Raw genomic sequence first — 13,930 nt, forward strand, 5'->3', positions numbered from 1 at the left:
ACGAGACATCTCGAGTTAAACTATCTATAGTTCTGGTGAATCGGGGCGCTGCTGAGGTGGATCCGCGCAACGAGAATCCGGGAGGCTGGTGGAGCATGTGACCTGGATGCCTCAGGCTGAGACAGACTAAGACCGGGCTGGTAGGCTTGTGCCCAAATGGGCGTCTATCAGATCCCTAGTGGCAGTCCAACAGACTCACTAAACTGTTCGAACAGTATCAACCACCACCACTTCCTCCCACCACCGGAAGAGGCTGGTTCCTTGGCTATAACTCCCGCTGTCTCTCGCTGCCTTTCTCGTGCGGATCCTTCCCTGCCTGCCTGCCCTGCCTTCTTTGTCGCCCCCGTCTCCTTCTGGCTCCTGTTTGATCGCCCTCGTTTCCCTTTATCGGTTTTGTCCATTTCCATCCATCCCGCCGTCGCTTCTCCTTCTCCCTTACACATCCTTCTGAAACAATACTCAGGCCCCAGCCCTTTGTCGACCTTGCACCCTGCGTCTTCTTATCACTCTTGATAGACTCGTTCCCGCGTTCATTTTCTATTGTCGGACTGAGAAATCTCCCTGGATTCTCACCTGGCACACATGCAGTCCGGCTCCAGCATTTCCCGCGCCCAGCGAAGTCCCTCAGCCCAGCATTTCCCGTCCGGTTCAGGGAGCAGCGTTGAATCCGCCATGACCTCCGCCCCACGCAGCTCCTCGAGCTCGACACGATCTCAATCCTCAAAGGGTGTCGTAGTAAGTCCTCTATTTTGGCTGGCATGCTGGCATGCAGTCACTGCCCCCCAGCCGGCTCAACTCCACAAATCTTCCGGCTGACCTCGTGGTGCGTCCGATCCACAGCCCGAGAAACAGATCAACCAGATTGAAAAGAGCGTCACCCATCTTTTAGTCGCTACCAAGCAACTACTCGAAACACTAACGCAATGGTCGCGCCGACAAGCGTCAGAGAATGAAGTGTCAGATGTCTATGTTCGACTCGGCTATGAATTCAACCTGGCTTGTCGCGCCTTCAATGCCATTGGAGTTGACACCTCAGATCTTGGCCCCGTACCGGACCTCCTTCGTACCATCCTCGAAGATACCCTCAGTCAAGATGCGTCCCCGCAAAGTCTCGAACGTTACCTTCCCCGAGTGCGCGATATCATCATCAATCTTCTGCATGGTCTTAAGAAAAAGCAGGCTCGACTACGTTCCCGACAACAGAAGGAGGAAAGTAGACCATTGCCCGGTCGGCATACAAGTGCAAGTGGTGCAACCTCAGCGCAGGCGGCATTAAACCAAGCGTACGAGGAGACGGCTTCCACGGTAAGCTCGCCGAAGCGATCGACTCGTCGGTTTGGCAGCAATGGCTCTATGGAGGATTCGGCCACGGCCCGGCCCTCTTCGACGACACCGGCAGATGCGCGGGGAGCGAGCTTTTCGGAACGAGAGGCGTCGAGGCGCGAGACGCAGAGCATCTTGTCTCAATCATCGCAATCAGAAACCGGGTCAACTTCCAAAGGCTCCGGGTCTGTGACCAATACGCCTCCCTATCCCACACCACCACCTCCGCCCGCCCCAAAACAGGATGATGCTCTCGGTGCTCTGCAAAGGAGCGGTGAGCTGGAACGTCGGGCGTCTCGAAGGTTTTCCGCTTATCAGATACAAAAGCATTTGGGTGCTTCTTCCAGCGGTGTTCCTGTGCTTCCGACCCAGAATTCTCCGATTCCCAACCGAGGGCGCGATGTCCGTGAGTCCCTAAATGCTGTGCGTCTACGTGGATCTGTCCATGGGCGACAGCGGTCGACAAACCGACTACAGGATGCGAAGGTTGCTCCGCAGGCGCCTTCGGGTGTCCCCAGTATCGAAGAGGAGCGCTCGAAATCCCGTGTTGAATCACCTGCGGAGCTACCAGCAGAGGGCCCTGCTGTTGCGAAAGACAGGGACGCTGAACGGCCTGCAAGCGGCCAGGCAGAGGGTATTGGACGGCACCCTGGTCTTCCTCGCCCTGAAGAACCATCCCTTGCAGAGGCATTTGAGCCCACCAAGGACACTGCGCCTGCTGCGGCTAATCCCCCGGGAACGCCAAAGTCAGAACGGCAGCAGCCTATTGCCGCTACTGCTACTCCACCGCGGTCGGCCCAGTATTCTCCTGAGCAACAGTCCCCAGGCAAGGAGCTCACCCTGTTTTTGCAGTACCGGAGCAAGATCAAGAAGTACGTGCTCCCCGAAGGCTATGCTGGTCTGACTATCGGACGACTTCAGCTGGCTTTTATTGAGAAGTTCGCTTGGAACACCCACAACAACGGCGTGGACCTGCCAGAAATCTACATCCAAGACCCGGTTTCCGGGGTTCGACATGAATTGGAGGATCTGAATGACGTCAAGGATCGAGCTGTTTTGGTACTCAACGTTGATATCCTCGATGAGGTCAAGAGACATTTCGATGATGAGTTTGGTGGAGTCCGCCGCATGATTGAAGGAGTCAAAGGTGCTCTCGAGGGACAGGAAAGCATGATGCAACGTGTCTCGGAGCGTCAACTCGAAGCAGCGAAAGAGATGGCCCGTCTGGCGGCTGCGCCTCCTGTGCCCGTCACGGCTGCCTCCAAGTCTGGGGAAAGCCCGAAGGGTCCGATCACGGGAAGCCACAGTCAGATTGCGGAGCTCCAGAGCTTGCGACGTGATCTGGCCGTACTACGGCAGACGTATTCGAATTTCTCCGCGGATATTGCAAGCTCGATGAGCGCGATCCGCACCAAAGCCAGCGGACTGAAGACTGCGGCGGCAGATGTCGCCGTCCCATCGATCGAAGGCGATGCGGGCCGTGTGCGCGTCAATTCCGGGAAGAAGGAGCTTGCGGAGGAGTCGGAACGTCTGGTGGCGCGCGTCGATGATCTCCAGGATCTGGTCGAGGATCTCCGCAAAGACGTGGTGAGCCGCGGTGTGCGACCCCTGCCCCGGCAGCTGGAGACCGTGAGCAAGGACATCAGTGCCGTTACCAAGGAGATCAAGAAGATGCAGGACTTCCTCAAGCGTGAGAAGCCCATCTGGACGAAGATTTGGGAGAAGGAACTTCAGCAGGTTTGCGAGGAGCGTGACCAGCTTACGATGCAAGAAGATCTCGCAGCCGATCTGCAGGATGATCTGGAGAAAGCTGCGCAGACGTTTGCCCTGGTCGAGCAAGCCACCAAGCAGCAGGCGATGCAGAATGCCACTGGTGGTCCCGCGTTGCGTCACACCTCCCGCAACGTGGTGATTGATCCGGCTGTTGACCCTATGAAAGCCAAAGATAGCGTCCTCGGGGAGGTCCGTGCTTTGCAGCCCAACCATGAGTCTCGACTGGAGGCAATTGAGCGGGCGGAGAAGGCCCGCCAGAAGGAGCTGGAGACGCGTCGGGTCGGGCTGTTCCAAAAGGAGCTCGGAGCTTTTGTCGAGGAGGGCAAGTTGAAGAAGAGTGGCGGCGTGGAAGAGGCCGAAAGGCTCCGTCGGGCCAAGGATGACCGCATCCGCAAGGAGGTCTGGGAGAGGCAGCAGGCTCGAGCGGCTGAGATGGAGAAGGCGGAAGCCGAAGCAGCCGCTGCGCAAGCGGAGCAGGCGGAGTCCGAAGATGCAGAGACCGCCGATACCGAGCCCAGTGCCGATGCAGCAGAGGCGGAGAACGATGATGCTGGACGGGAGGAAGAAGTAATCATGGTTAAGGGGAAGTCGCCCGTTCCTGACGATGACGAGGAGTCGGAGGAGAGGAGAGAAACGTTTTTAGATGCGGAGGAGAACGAGGAAACTGGCAAGGATGCCACCGAGGACGAACATAAGCCCAGCCCTGAGCGATAGGGATTCGCACCCGTTGGCCTTCCGGCGGTCAACATTTCCAGTGCGATGATCCTTCTATTCATCATCTACATCTTGTATTCCGCCTGACTTTGCCTGACTTCAGGCTGCTCTCTTTTGATCCTTTCTTTTGTTTATTGTCATTGTCGTTATTGTGTCACCCTCCTTGTGCTTTCCTTGCTGTTCGTGTCTATTCTTCACGCGTCTTGTTGCTCAGTTCCCCCGCGAGAGCTGGCCCCGTCCGAATTGATGACCAGTTTGAGGGATGGAGCTGCAGCCTTGCCTGTTCGCATATCGACGATACCCTGCCAGCTTGTGGCCTGTTATGACTATTGATGATATACAGGAGGTCAGGTCATCTTGGTCTATCCTGTTTTGCTGTTTCAGACGCGGTTGGTTGATAGAGCGTGATTTTGGCATTACACTAGAGCTGTTCTTAGTAGTAGATAATCTTGACGATCCTTGCAGGTCGTCAATTAAGTTCCCTGTCTAGCCATTTCACACATTCTGAGCCCGAATTGGCAGTGCATGTAGCGATTCTATTCACGACATCCTTCACTCGCCATCATCTGCGATGCCCCGTCCCTGGGATAGATATATTGTCCTTTCACCCTTTACCCATTCTATCAAATCTACCATATCCTCAAGGTAGATACCATCATCCCACATGATCATCTCGATACCTGGCGAGCAAAGCAGCGCTCTCAAGCACGATATAAACTGTACCAAATCAACCTTCTGCACAAGAAAGACCACAATGATAAATTCAAAATACAATAGGATTCCAGCTTTTAAAAAATACCACAGATACCATACAGAGAAGAACCAAGGATACAGAGCCTACGGCTACACCACCCGACCCAGCATAGCACAATACACTCCCGGGAAAACAGTGATCTCTACAAAGTCTCCATCAAAAGAAACCTCGTCGAGGTCAGTGACGACAGAGGAGTGGAATCCCACTCCCAGCTACAACTCCAAGCTCACCCGCTATTGAACTGAACCTCTTATCATGACCTAATTCTCATGCGAACTTCCCGGATCAAGATCGAGACACGATCAAACCAACCCACTAACCTATACCTATCACTATCACTACTATCAAGCAGTATCTAAGATACTTATCATAATAACTGAAGCCTGAGCTCCACAATACTCCTACTAACCAAGTACCTCTTTCGATCCGCTGCAGTAGAAGTGGCATCATACCATTCTCCTATGCATGGGGGATATTATCTTATCTGAAATATCTGGATCTGAGAGAGGTCTTGTTCGACGCTCTTTGGAATAATGCTGCGGGTTATCCCTCCTGGTCGTACTCAGCCTTGTAACTGCAGAATGTACAGGATAGGGGGGCGATCTGGATGACTTACTCCGTATACTCTTGCTAATGTGTCTGTCTTGGGTGTTGACTATCTCAAATGGAGACACGGCAACAAGGTCTCCTTCTGGTTCTACCAACCTCACGAATAAACTCTCGCTAGGAATGGATTATGGCAGACAGAGTATATCTCAAACGGGTCCAATCCCCAACCAACTCTATCTATCTACAACAGGAAACGAACTCACCATGGGACAATAACAACTGCCTAGAATCCATGAGATAAAACAAAGGCAAAGAAGGATGTAGTCCCTCCAAAGAACTATCGGCTATCCCAAGAGCCTTTTTCCCGTCTACGGTGGGTACTGTGGACTGGACTTGGTCTCCTGGCTTGTTGAATACGAAACCTGTATCGACTGCGACGACGATAAGTCTGCTATATGGCAGCCTCGATGTCAAAGAACTGGTTTGATGGTGATAGCTGGAATTCGGTCAATATTCCAGTTATACTTACTCAGAAGCGAGGAGATAACCGTCGGTTGTTGTTGGTATATTATACTGTATACTATGCCTTATTTGGGTGTCATATGATGCGGAGGATGTGGACTATCTCAGTGAAGGTAGAAATGGGTGTTGATATTTTCCAATGGAGAAGATAAGATTTACGAGTCTGTTGGGGATTTGTCTTATCTTAACTGGGTTTGTTTGAATATTATGGGAGATTGGAATGATTTGTTAGTCAGGTTGATGGTCTAACTGAGTGTTAAGGTTCATTATAAAGCCTGAAGTGTACCGAGACTCTCTATCATAGGGGAGAGCGGCTTTCCTAGACTCTTTACGTAGACAGTGAGCTCACTAACTTGTAGTTCAGTGAGCTCGGTCATCAATCATGTCTTTAGGCATGGCACAGTCTACAGAGTTCCGGGGTGCAATCGTGATTATGTCGACTTCAATTATAACTACGACTAGAACAATATTGTAGGTATTTGCAACGGTGCCGTCACACTTCATGCTCGGTCGTATCGTTCTTGTCCCGTCTCCTTGTTTTCCTAGGGCCCATGTCCTTCGTAATCAAGCCTGGTGCACCCACCGCAAGACGGAACGGTGGCTCTAGCCCTTCTCGCTTTCCTCTTTCATCCCTATTCTCACCGTCCTGGTCAAGTCCGATGGAAACCCCGGAATAAACTGTCTGAGATTCGTTCAAGTCATGCACCGTGGTAGTGGACTCCCCAGCCAACTGACGAACCAGGGGCGAGTTCTCCTTGGCCTCCTGCCCCTCTGACATTGGCTGGCGACTGTCCACGACTCCCACAAGTCCATCAATACTGGCCAGAACCGCCAGGTCCTGCTTATCCGTATCTCTGATGCCGGCGAAGCGAACATGCTGGGACCGCTGCAGTTCCGCGCCCACACGGAGCATAGCAAAAGCATCAAAGCTGCCCGTCCAGGTGGGGACCGAGTGGCAGTACACCATGATCAGACAGAGACCTAGAATTTGAAGGCCAATGAGAATGGAAATGGTAATCACCGCTGCGAGACTCCATTTCGGCTTGATAATCACGGAGCCGCTGTCAAAGTAGATCTCTCGAGAGTTGTGCGCGTAGCCTTGTGCTGCCGTGTTGGTCAGAACAGCCTCGTTGGCAAAGTAGGTTGCCATATTTAGCGCGGTAGCGGCCGTCTCAGTCACATTGAAGGAGGCGATCCAAGTATACACAGTAAACAGAAGTTGTTGGTACAAGAAGTCGTTGTCGTGATACTCTAGCGTCCACAAGAGCTCATCACAGTACGCTGCGGCCATATTGAATCCAGCCGATTCCAGTCGGTTGAACGGAAATGCATCAAACCGGCAGATATCAGATAGTGCAGATCGTGCGGAGCTACTGTTGCTGGCGTTGCTAGCTGCGCCGAAAAAGCTCTGGTTGCCGAACAGGGCCAGCGCACTGGTCATCAGCGGACCAGCAGCATAGAGCTCCACAGTATTGAACGGATCAACTGGTGCAGGCCCCAGAACGAACAGGTTCGAGTCGGTATCATTATCACTGATAGAGCATGTCAGTCACTTGCAGCGCATCGTGGGAGGGTTGTAGGGGTCAAAGATAGGAAGCCTTACACAACGGACGGAATGGCAAAATCTCCATCTATCCCCAAGTAGTCATTGAAATCTTTCGCTAGCACTTCTTGGCTCGGCCACTTCTCCAGGAGTGGTCCTGGGTGATTACCATTCCGGTAATTGCTGATCTCGAAATACCCCCGGGTGGAATTGGTGGTACACCGCAAGGTGAAGTTGGATTGGTAGACTTCGTATTCCCAGAGTTGTGGAACCACATCGATCCATAGTTCCTCCGAAATATCTTGCCGGTCCCGACTCCGGGTCCAAGGGGTTTGTCCATACATCCCGGGCACGCAGATCCGGATGTCAAGAAGGCCGGGAGCGGTCAGGTTGGTCACGAAAGGTCTGTCACCGGGGCATGTTTGGGGGAAGTCCGATGCTGGTACAGCCACGCAGGCAGAGGTTGAATTCAATCGAATGGCATGTTCACGCAAGACACCCGTATTGGTCCCATTCTGCAGCGCTGACACAAAGTACTTCTCCGAAGGAAAGACCTCATCGTACCAGAAGAATGTTCCCCTCTGGATATCCACTGCATCACTCATGGATGTCCAATTCTCGGACCACAGGTAGGGCTGTATATCCATCTCGCTTACCAATTGCGTCTTCTTGGCCACTTGCTGAACAGCAAGGCTCTGGGGCATATATTCTAGAGCGGCTGGTTCTGGGTCAAGGGCCACAACCGTGGCAATGTTTGCCGCGTTGCAGGACCAGACAGGCATCTCCCAACAAGTGGCGATGGTAATGTCCTCGAACTTGACCAAAAGCGATTGAATGGCAGGGGTAGCCGCCACCAACAGAACGAACAGACCCCCAAGAACGGCAAGTCGGGACCCAGTGCCATTCTTGGAGGAGAGGCACCGAAACCATGATATCACGTTAGCCCAGGGACGGTCGGCCAGGGCGACCAGCTGCTGCAGAGATAACTTCTGATCAGGCGAGCGCCGCTGTGCGTAGACCACAGCGGCCTGGGCCAGGAAGCCAGAGACAATAGGAATCGCGAGGACGGCCTGAACCTTCTCGAGAACCAGGATAACGTCCAGACTGGCCAGAATATTCAGAATCACTGATGCGGACTGGCCAAGGCCCTGGCGTGTATAGGAAGCGGCGTCGAGGGGGCGCACCATCATGACACAAGTCATCACCCAGGGAATCAGCAGGATGGCGACATAGAAGGCAAGAAGATACAGTGACTTGGACCGATACCGTAGTGGTACCAGGATCGGGCTCTCCTTTTCTGGCTTTTTCTGGACATTTCCAGCCGGCTGAGGGGTGTTCAAAGCGGCCATGATGTATATCACGATGCTGATCGGGGGGAATAAGAGATCAGACCCGCGGGGCCCATTCAGGGGTTACTTATATTCATCTGCGCGATTTACCCCTGCGTCTAAGCGTCTGACCATCTGCACGAAGTCAGCCCTTAGCTCTTTTCAGAGGTCTGTCCGCGAGGCTGTCGGACTCGAGTGTGATCGGGTTGGCCTGGAGGGCCCACCTAAGACTAAAAAGGCCAAGCTCATGGGGCATCGGCTGTCTAGCGTTGAAGCCATTTCACCAGAACCCTGCGGAGTGGAGAAGCCCTGGTTGGGTTGCCAGTTGCTGCGCCTTTTGCTTCGGCGAATCGTTCCGAATTCTCCGCGGGCGAAGATGCCAGGAAAGGGGCTGAAGGGTATTCATTTGGCAGTGTGAAGTGGCATCCATGGACAGGCAGGTAATTCAGGGAAGAAACGGCTATAGGTCGACAAAGAGAATGAAAGGGAAGAGATGAAGAGGGATGAGAGGAAGAGGGAAGGGTAAGAGGGAAGAGGAGGGGGGAAGAGGAAGAGAAGAGAGGGAAAGACGGATGAAAAGAGGCGACAGAATTCCTCAGGCCATCCATCCACCGCGCTATCTCAACTTCTTCCACCTCACTTCAACTCCATCCTCAACTCCTTCGCAACACTTTTGCATGTAGCAACATCAGCAGGAAGCGATCCGATAGGCTCCAATGGTCAAGGGGATCAAATTTCCGCTACATTCATCCGCAAAATGAATCCTGCAGAGATAATCTCCGCACTCCAATCTCAAACCGGTTTCACATTCTAGGGATAATGACACAACGTGTGGGCAGGCAGGGGACACGCAGGTCTCAGATCACCGGGTCCATCATGGCACCTCATCTTCTTGCAGATCATGCAAGGGCCCCGGTAGATCCTACTTCTACCCGGATGGCTTACGCAAGAGGCTCACTGGAATGTGTCTGCATTGACGGCCAGGACGCGCTCCAGGATATATAAAAGCGCTATTCGGCTGCAGACATGCTCACGACATGATCATGATATCGACATACTTGCAAGATGGACGACAAAATCAGCGAGGTCATTCAAGAAGAGAAACATGGTGTCCCCAACAACCAGATTGTCATCATCGACTTCGATCCCCATGAGCACCCGCACCAATGGCCCAATTTTCGAAAATACACCATCCTCTTGACTGTCACTCTGCCGATTTTCCTCATGCCCTTGACATCCACCATCATTGCTCCCGCCATGGACGCCATCGAGGCGGATTTTCACGTCACCTCGACGGTTGAAGGGCCGCTGACCGTATCGTTGTTTCTCCTCACCTACTGCATCGGCCCTTTGCTGCTCGGTCCTCTGAGTGAGCTGCTCGGCCGCGTGCCCATCCTGTTCACGGGGAATGTCTTCTTCCTGGCCTTCAACCTGGCATGTGGTTTCTCCAAGAGCATCACGCAGCTGCTAGTCTTCCGCTTACTGAGCGGACTCGGCGCGAGTGCCTCATTAGCTGTACGTTCCCCTGCCACAACCCTAACCACCTACTAACAACCCCAGACCGGTGCCAGCACCATCGGCGACGTCTTTCCCAAGGAGCAGCGTGGCCTGGGCCTCGCACTCCTCAACATGGGTCCAGTCCTGGGCTCCTGCCTCGGCCCCATCGCAGGCGGATACATCAGCGACTACTCAACCTGGCGATGGGCGTTCCACGCAACCTCCATCTTCGCGGGCGTCATCATCCTCACCGGCCTATGTCTCTCGCGCGAAACCTACGCCCCCGTCCTCCTCCAGCGCAAGAAACAAACCCTCCAGACCATCCCCGCATACAAAGGCCTCACTCTCCTCACCCAATTCGAAAAAGACATTCCCATCCCCTCCACCTCGGCACCCCAAACCAAAACCCGATCCATCATCACCCTCTACCGCCGCACCCTCCTCCGCTCCCTCTACCTCCTCTTCACCCAACCCATCGTCCAAGCCCTCTCCCTCTACTACGGCTACCTCTACGGCCTCGTCTACCTCGTCCTCTCCACCTTCCCCACCCTCTGGCGCACCCAATACCACCTCAGCACCAGCACCGGCTCCCTCCACTACATCGCCCCCTGCATCGGCTACCTCCTGGGCGCCCAAACCTGCGCCTTCATCTCCGACAAGATCTACACCCGCCTCAAATCCACCAACAACGGTCTCGGCAAGCCCGAATTCCGCCTTCCGCTCATGATCCCCGCCAGTCTCCTCGTCCCTATCGGCCTCTTCATCTACGGCTGGTCCGCCCAGTACAAAACCCACTGGATTGTCCCGGACATCGGCATTGCTTTACCCCTCATGGGCGCGACGGTCATCTTCCAGTGCACCAATGCATACCTCCTCGAAGCATACAGCGTCTACGGAGCCAGTGCCAACGGCGGCGTGTACATCCTCCGGGGCCTAACGGGATTCGGGTTCCCGATGTTCAGTCCGATCATGTATCAGGTGCTCGGATACGGGTGGGGCAATAGTCTCCTGGGGTTTGTGGCGGTGGTCGTGGGATGTCCGATTCCGTGGGTGTTGTGGTGGTTTGGGGAGCGGTTGAGAGGGAAGAGTAGTTTTGCGGATAAGGATTGATTGTCCCTTCCTTTCTTTTCTTTCTTTCTTTCTTTCTTTCTATTCTATATTTACCTTTTGATGGTTATCTTCTCTATACTTTATTTCTTTTCGGTTTCAGGTTTCGATTTGGTTTGGTTGGTTTTATACCCGATCCTCTTTGCCTGATAAATGGGTTGAAAATGTTTCGGGACTAATAGAGTGGTAATATATTCTTAAGTCTGTTATTATTCATAATTTCATATTTAGTGAGCTTTTTGATTTTTCTTGGTTTCATATCTTCGACTTCTTCTAAATTCACCGGCCTAAATAGCAGGCTGCAACATTTTAGGTTCGGATTAGGGCTATGTACCGAACTATATTTATCATGGTCGATGCGAGTACTGAGTAAATCGCCATGCTGCCTGCAAGTCGACACAAATCAAGTCAAACGAGATATCATACAGCCCAAGTAAATGAAACCACTCACTAACATGACCCCAGAGGCAAGCAAAATAAATGCTAACTCTCCGGCACCGGAACAGCCCCCCACCCTCCCTCCCCATTCTCCTCCCTCTTCTTCAGAACCTGCAGATCCCATCTCCCACAGAACCCATCCCCATTCGCAATTCTCTCCGCCATTTCAAATTTCCCATCATGGTGTTCATCAACCACCCAGACTCGATCTTGGACTGCCTCGCCCGCGACTTGCGCCCGACGCGGATTGTAGACCGGTAACCCGGCGATGCGACTGGCGATGCCGTGGACGATGGAATAGAGTTTTTCGACGCGGCGGGTCAGGTGCAGCCAGCTGAAGGATCGGGGGTGGTAGGCGACGCGGATGAAGGGGTTCATGTAGATTCCGGTGTCTGTGTTTGTGTCTTGGGGATCTTGGGGTGAGGAGGGGGATGCGGGTGGGGGCGGGATTTGGATGTCGGCGTGGATGAGGCAGCATTCGGAGGATTCCCAGAAGAGGTCGGATTCGGCGCGGAAGCGGACGGGGGAGGAGCGGTTTTTGTATTCGGTGTTGGAAGGGGAGATGGTGGATGGTAGAGGGGGGAGGGGATGTTGAAAGAAACCAGCGTCGAAGGCGACCATTCCGCCCCAGCAACTGCGGACTCGCACGGCGTCTTTCCCGTGGAGTACATCTTGTCGACTCTGGGCGCTGCCGGCGGTGGTGAACCAGGGGTAGAAGGGGAGGCCCATGCTGTAGCCTTCGAGATCGCGGGAGGCAAAGGTATCGTAGAACTTGAAGGGGTTGATAAAGTCCACTGCGCAGGCCGCTCGGTACTCCGGGACACCGTTCTGGGTGTTGGTTGAGAAGAGGAGTTGTAGGGCGTCCAGGGCGTTGAAGTAGACATCGTTCAGGAACAGGAGTCGGTCGAATCGAAGCTCGGGGTGTTCGTCCAGAGGGCGTAGAGCTCGGTTGCGCACATCGGCCAGAAACTCAACCCGCCTGACGTGCTCGGATCCATCGGGAAGCGTGACGGTGGGAAAGCCGGTGAAGTTGAAGTGCTCTTCATACACGATGGACTTGTTGCAGGGAACACGGTCGCTCAGCTGCTGCAGCGCCCGTTCTCCGGCTTTCTCGCTGTCATTCTCGTAGATGCTGAGGAAGACGTTGTCGGGTCCGATCATGTCGATCAGATCGAGGAGGGCCTGGCCCCATTGTCCGCCTGCCAGGACCCCGTTCTTGTCGTAGAGGCTGACGGCGATGAAGACGGTCGAGTTGCGCGGGTTTCCTCGGCCGGGGGTGTTCGATGCTTGTACGACATTGCGAAGCGCCGCATAATGGGGCGGTAAATGGGTATAGGATGGCACGAAGAGAAAGGTGAAGACGATGAGGACCAGGAGACTCCAAACGATGGTGGAGACGAGTCGACGCAGATTCCAGGCGATGGGAAGCCAGTGTCTTCTCCGCCGTATCACGCCTCTGACTGCGCTGGTCAGCGCTGAAACGCAGTAATGGACGGGGGAGGCGCGACAGTGAGAGTAGGAGACGGGTGGTTTGAAGCCCTCGAGATCAATCTCCTCCACGCCATCATGAGATGAGCGAGCAACGGGCTCATAGCCATCTCTGGGAAGACGGGGCATCGCGTCACGGCCGTCCTGGTCGAGCAGAGTGACAGCCTGACAGTTTGGCAGAGTGGCGGCGGGGAAAGAACTGCAGGGAGGGAGTGAGTGCCAGACCCTGCGAAAACGGGGCGATGCGCCTAGCCTGGTAGGGCTACGATCTAAGCTGCTCAGCCACGAGCCAAATTCCCCAATCCTGTAAGCTGACGGGGATGCATCCGAGACATGTCCATTGCCACCCAATCATCCGCTTCCAAGACGCTTCTACCTAGAGTGGATCGGCTTGCGCCGGCCTAAACTAGACAAGCATTGAGCCAATATGATTCAATGGCCCGCGCACACGTTGTCAGTTTGGGACTATCGACTCGGTGCGCGATTAATAGTCGGAGCCTTCCGTCAGGGTCTCGCGAAGGTGAGGGATAAAAGAATACAAATCCCGATATCATTCAAGAAAATCAAGTCATTCTCTGCGACGTGGGGCGAGATTTCGGAAGGATTGGTTGAGTGCCACTATTCACAGCCTGGTGTTTATATCCGCGTGACTGGAAACTATGCCTTTATAGTGTCAAATTGGGGCTGTTATTTTCAACCAGCAGCATGTTAGCTCAGGGGAAGAGCGCCGGGCTCATAACCCGGAGGTCCCTGGATCGAAACCAGGACATGCTATCCTATCTTTCCTTTCTTTTTTCTTTTTTGTTTTTACAGTTCCTGCTACTGTCACGTCATGATGCTTTATCTTCAATTTTACACAAAAGTTCCTGTCGTGGTGCAGCGATTGGGGTTGTT

General features: G+C 53.7%; 5 protein-coding genes and 1 non-coding gene across 6 annotated transcripts; 3 read left to right on the forward strand and 3 right to left on the reverse strand.

Moving 5' to 3' along the window:
- Window positions 1-342: 342 nt before the first annotated feature.
- Window positions 343-3,941, forward strand: BO80DRAFT_105480 (formin-mediated actin nucleation enhancer). The gene is made up of 2 exons (XM_025713367.1): window positions 343-735; window positions 841-3,941. Exons 1-2 carry the CDS (start codon window positions 583-585, stop codon window positions 3,808-3,810), a joined length of 3,123 nt encoding a protein of 1,040 aa, XP_025574643.1. The 5' UTR covers window positions 343-582; the 3' UTR covers window positions 3,811-3,941.
- A 2,119-nt stretch (window positions 3,942-6,060) lies between these two features.
- Window positions 6,061-9,021, reverse strand: BO80DRAFT_425814 (uncharacterized protein). Its single transcript, XM_025719612.1, has 3 exons — window positions 8,731-9,021; window positions 7,239-8,641; window positions 6,061-7,167 (listed from the first exon to the last, which is right to left on the reverse strand). The coding sequence occupies exons 2-3, from the start codon at window positions 8,525-8,527 to the stop codon at window positions 6,129-6,131; spliced, it is 2,328 nt and encodes a 775-aa protein (XP_025574644.1). The 5' UTR covers window positions 8,528-8,641; window positions 8,731-9,021; the 3' UTR covers window positions 6,061-6,128.
- Window positions 8,691-9,200, reverse strand: BO80DRAFT_425815 (uncharacterized protein). Its single transcript, XM_025719613.1, has one exon. It carries the CDS (start codon window positions 9,112-9,114, stop codon window positions 8,770-8,772), a length of 345 nt encoding a protein of 114 aa, XP_025574645.1. The 5' UTR covers window positions 9,115-9,200; the 3' UTR covers window positions 8,691-8,769.
- A 143-nt stretch (window positions 9,201-9,343) lies between these two features.
- On the forward strand, window positions 9,344-11,353 carry BO80DRAFT_105495 (MFS transporter). The gene is made up of 2 exons (XM_025713368.1): window positions 9,344-10,021; window positions 10,067-11,353. The coding sequence occupies exons 1-2, from the start codon at window positions 9,572-9,574 to the stop codon at window positions 11,111-11,113; spliced, it is 1,497 nt and encodes a 498-aa protein (XP_025574646.1). The 5' UTR covers window positions 9,344-9,571; the 3' UTR covers window positions 11,114-11,353.
- BO80DRAFT_425817 (glycosyltransferase family 69 protein) lies at window positions 11,287-13,173 on the reverse strand. The gene has a single exon (XM_025719614.1). It carries the CDS (start codon window positions 13,163-13,165, stop codon window positions 11,594-11,596), a length of 1,572 nt encoding a protein of 523 aa, XP_025574647.1. The 5' UTR covers window positions 13,166-13,173; the 3' UTR covers window positions 11,287-11,593.
- A 565-nt stretch (window positions 13,174-13,738) lies between these two features.
- On the forward strand, window positions 13,739-13,810 carry BO80DRAFT_t179. Its single transcript has one exon. It is a non-coding gene; the product is annotated as a tRNA-Met (tRNA).
- Window positions 13,811-13,930: the final 120 nt, after the last annotated feature.

This window comes from Aspergillus ibericus, assembly GCF_003184845.1.
Source record: "Aspergillus ibericus CBS 121593 unplaced genomic scaffold BO80scaffold_23, whole genome shotgun sequence".
NCBI lineage: Eukaryota > Fungi > Ascomycota > Eurotiomycetes > Eurotiales > Aspergillaceae > Aspergillus > Aspergillus ibericus.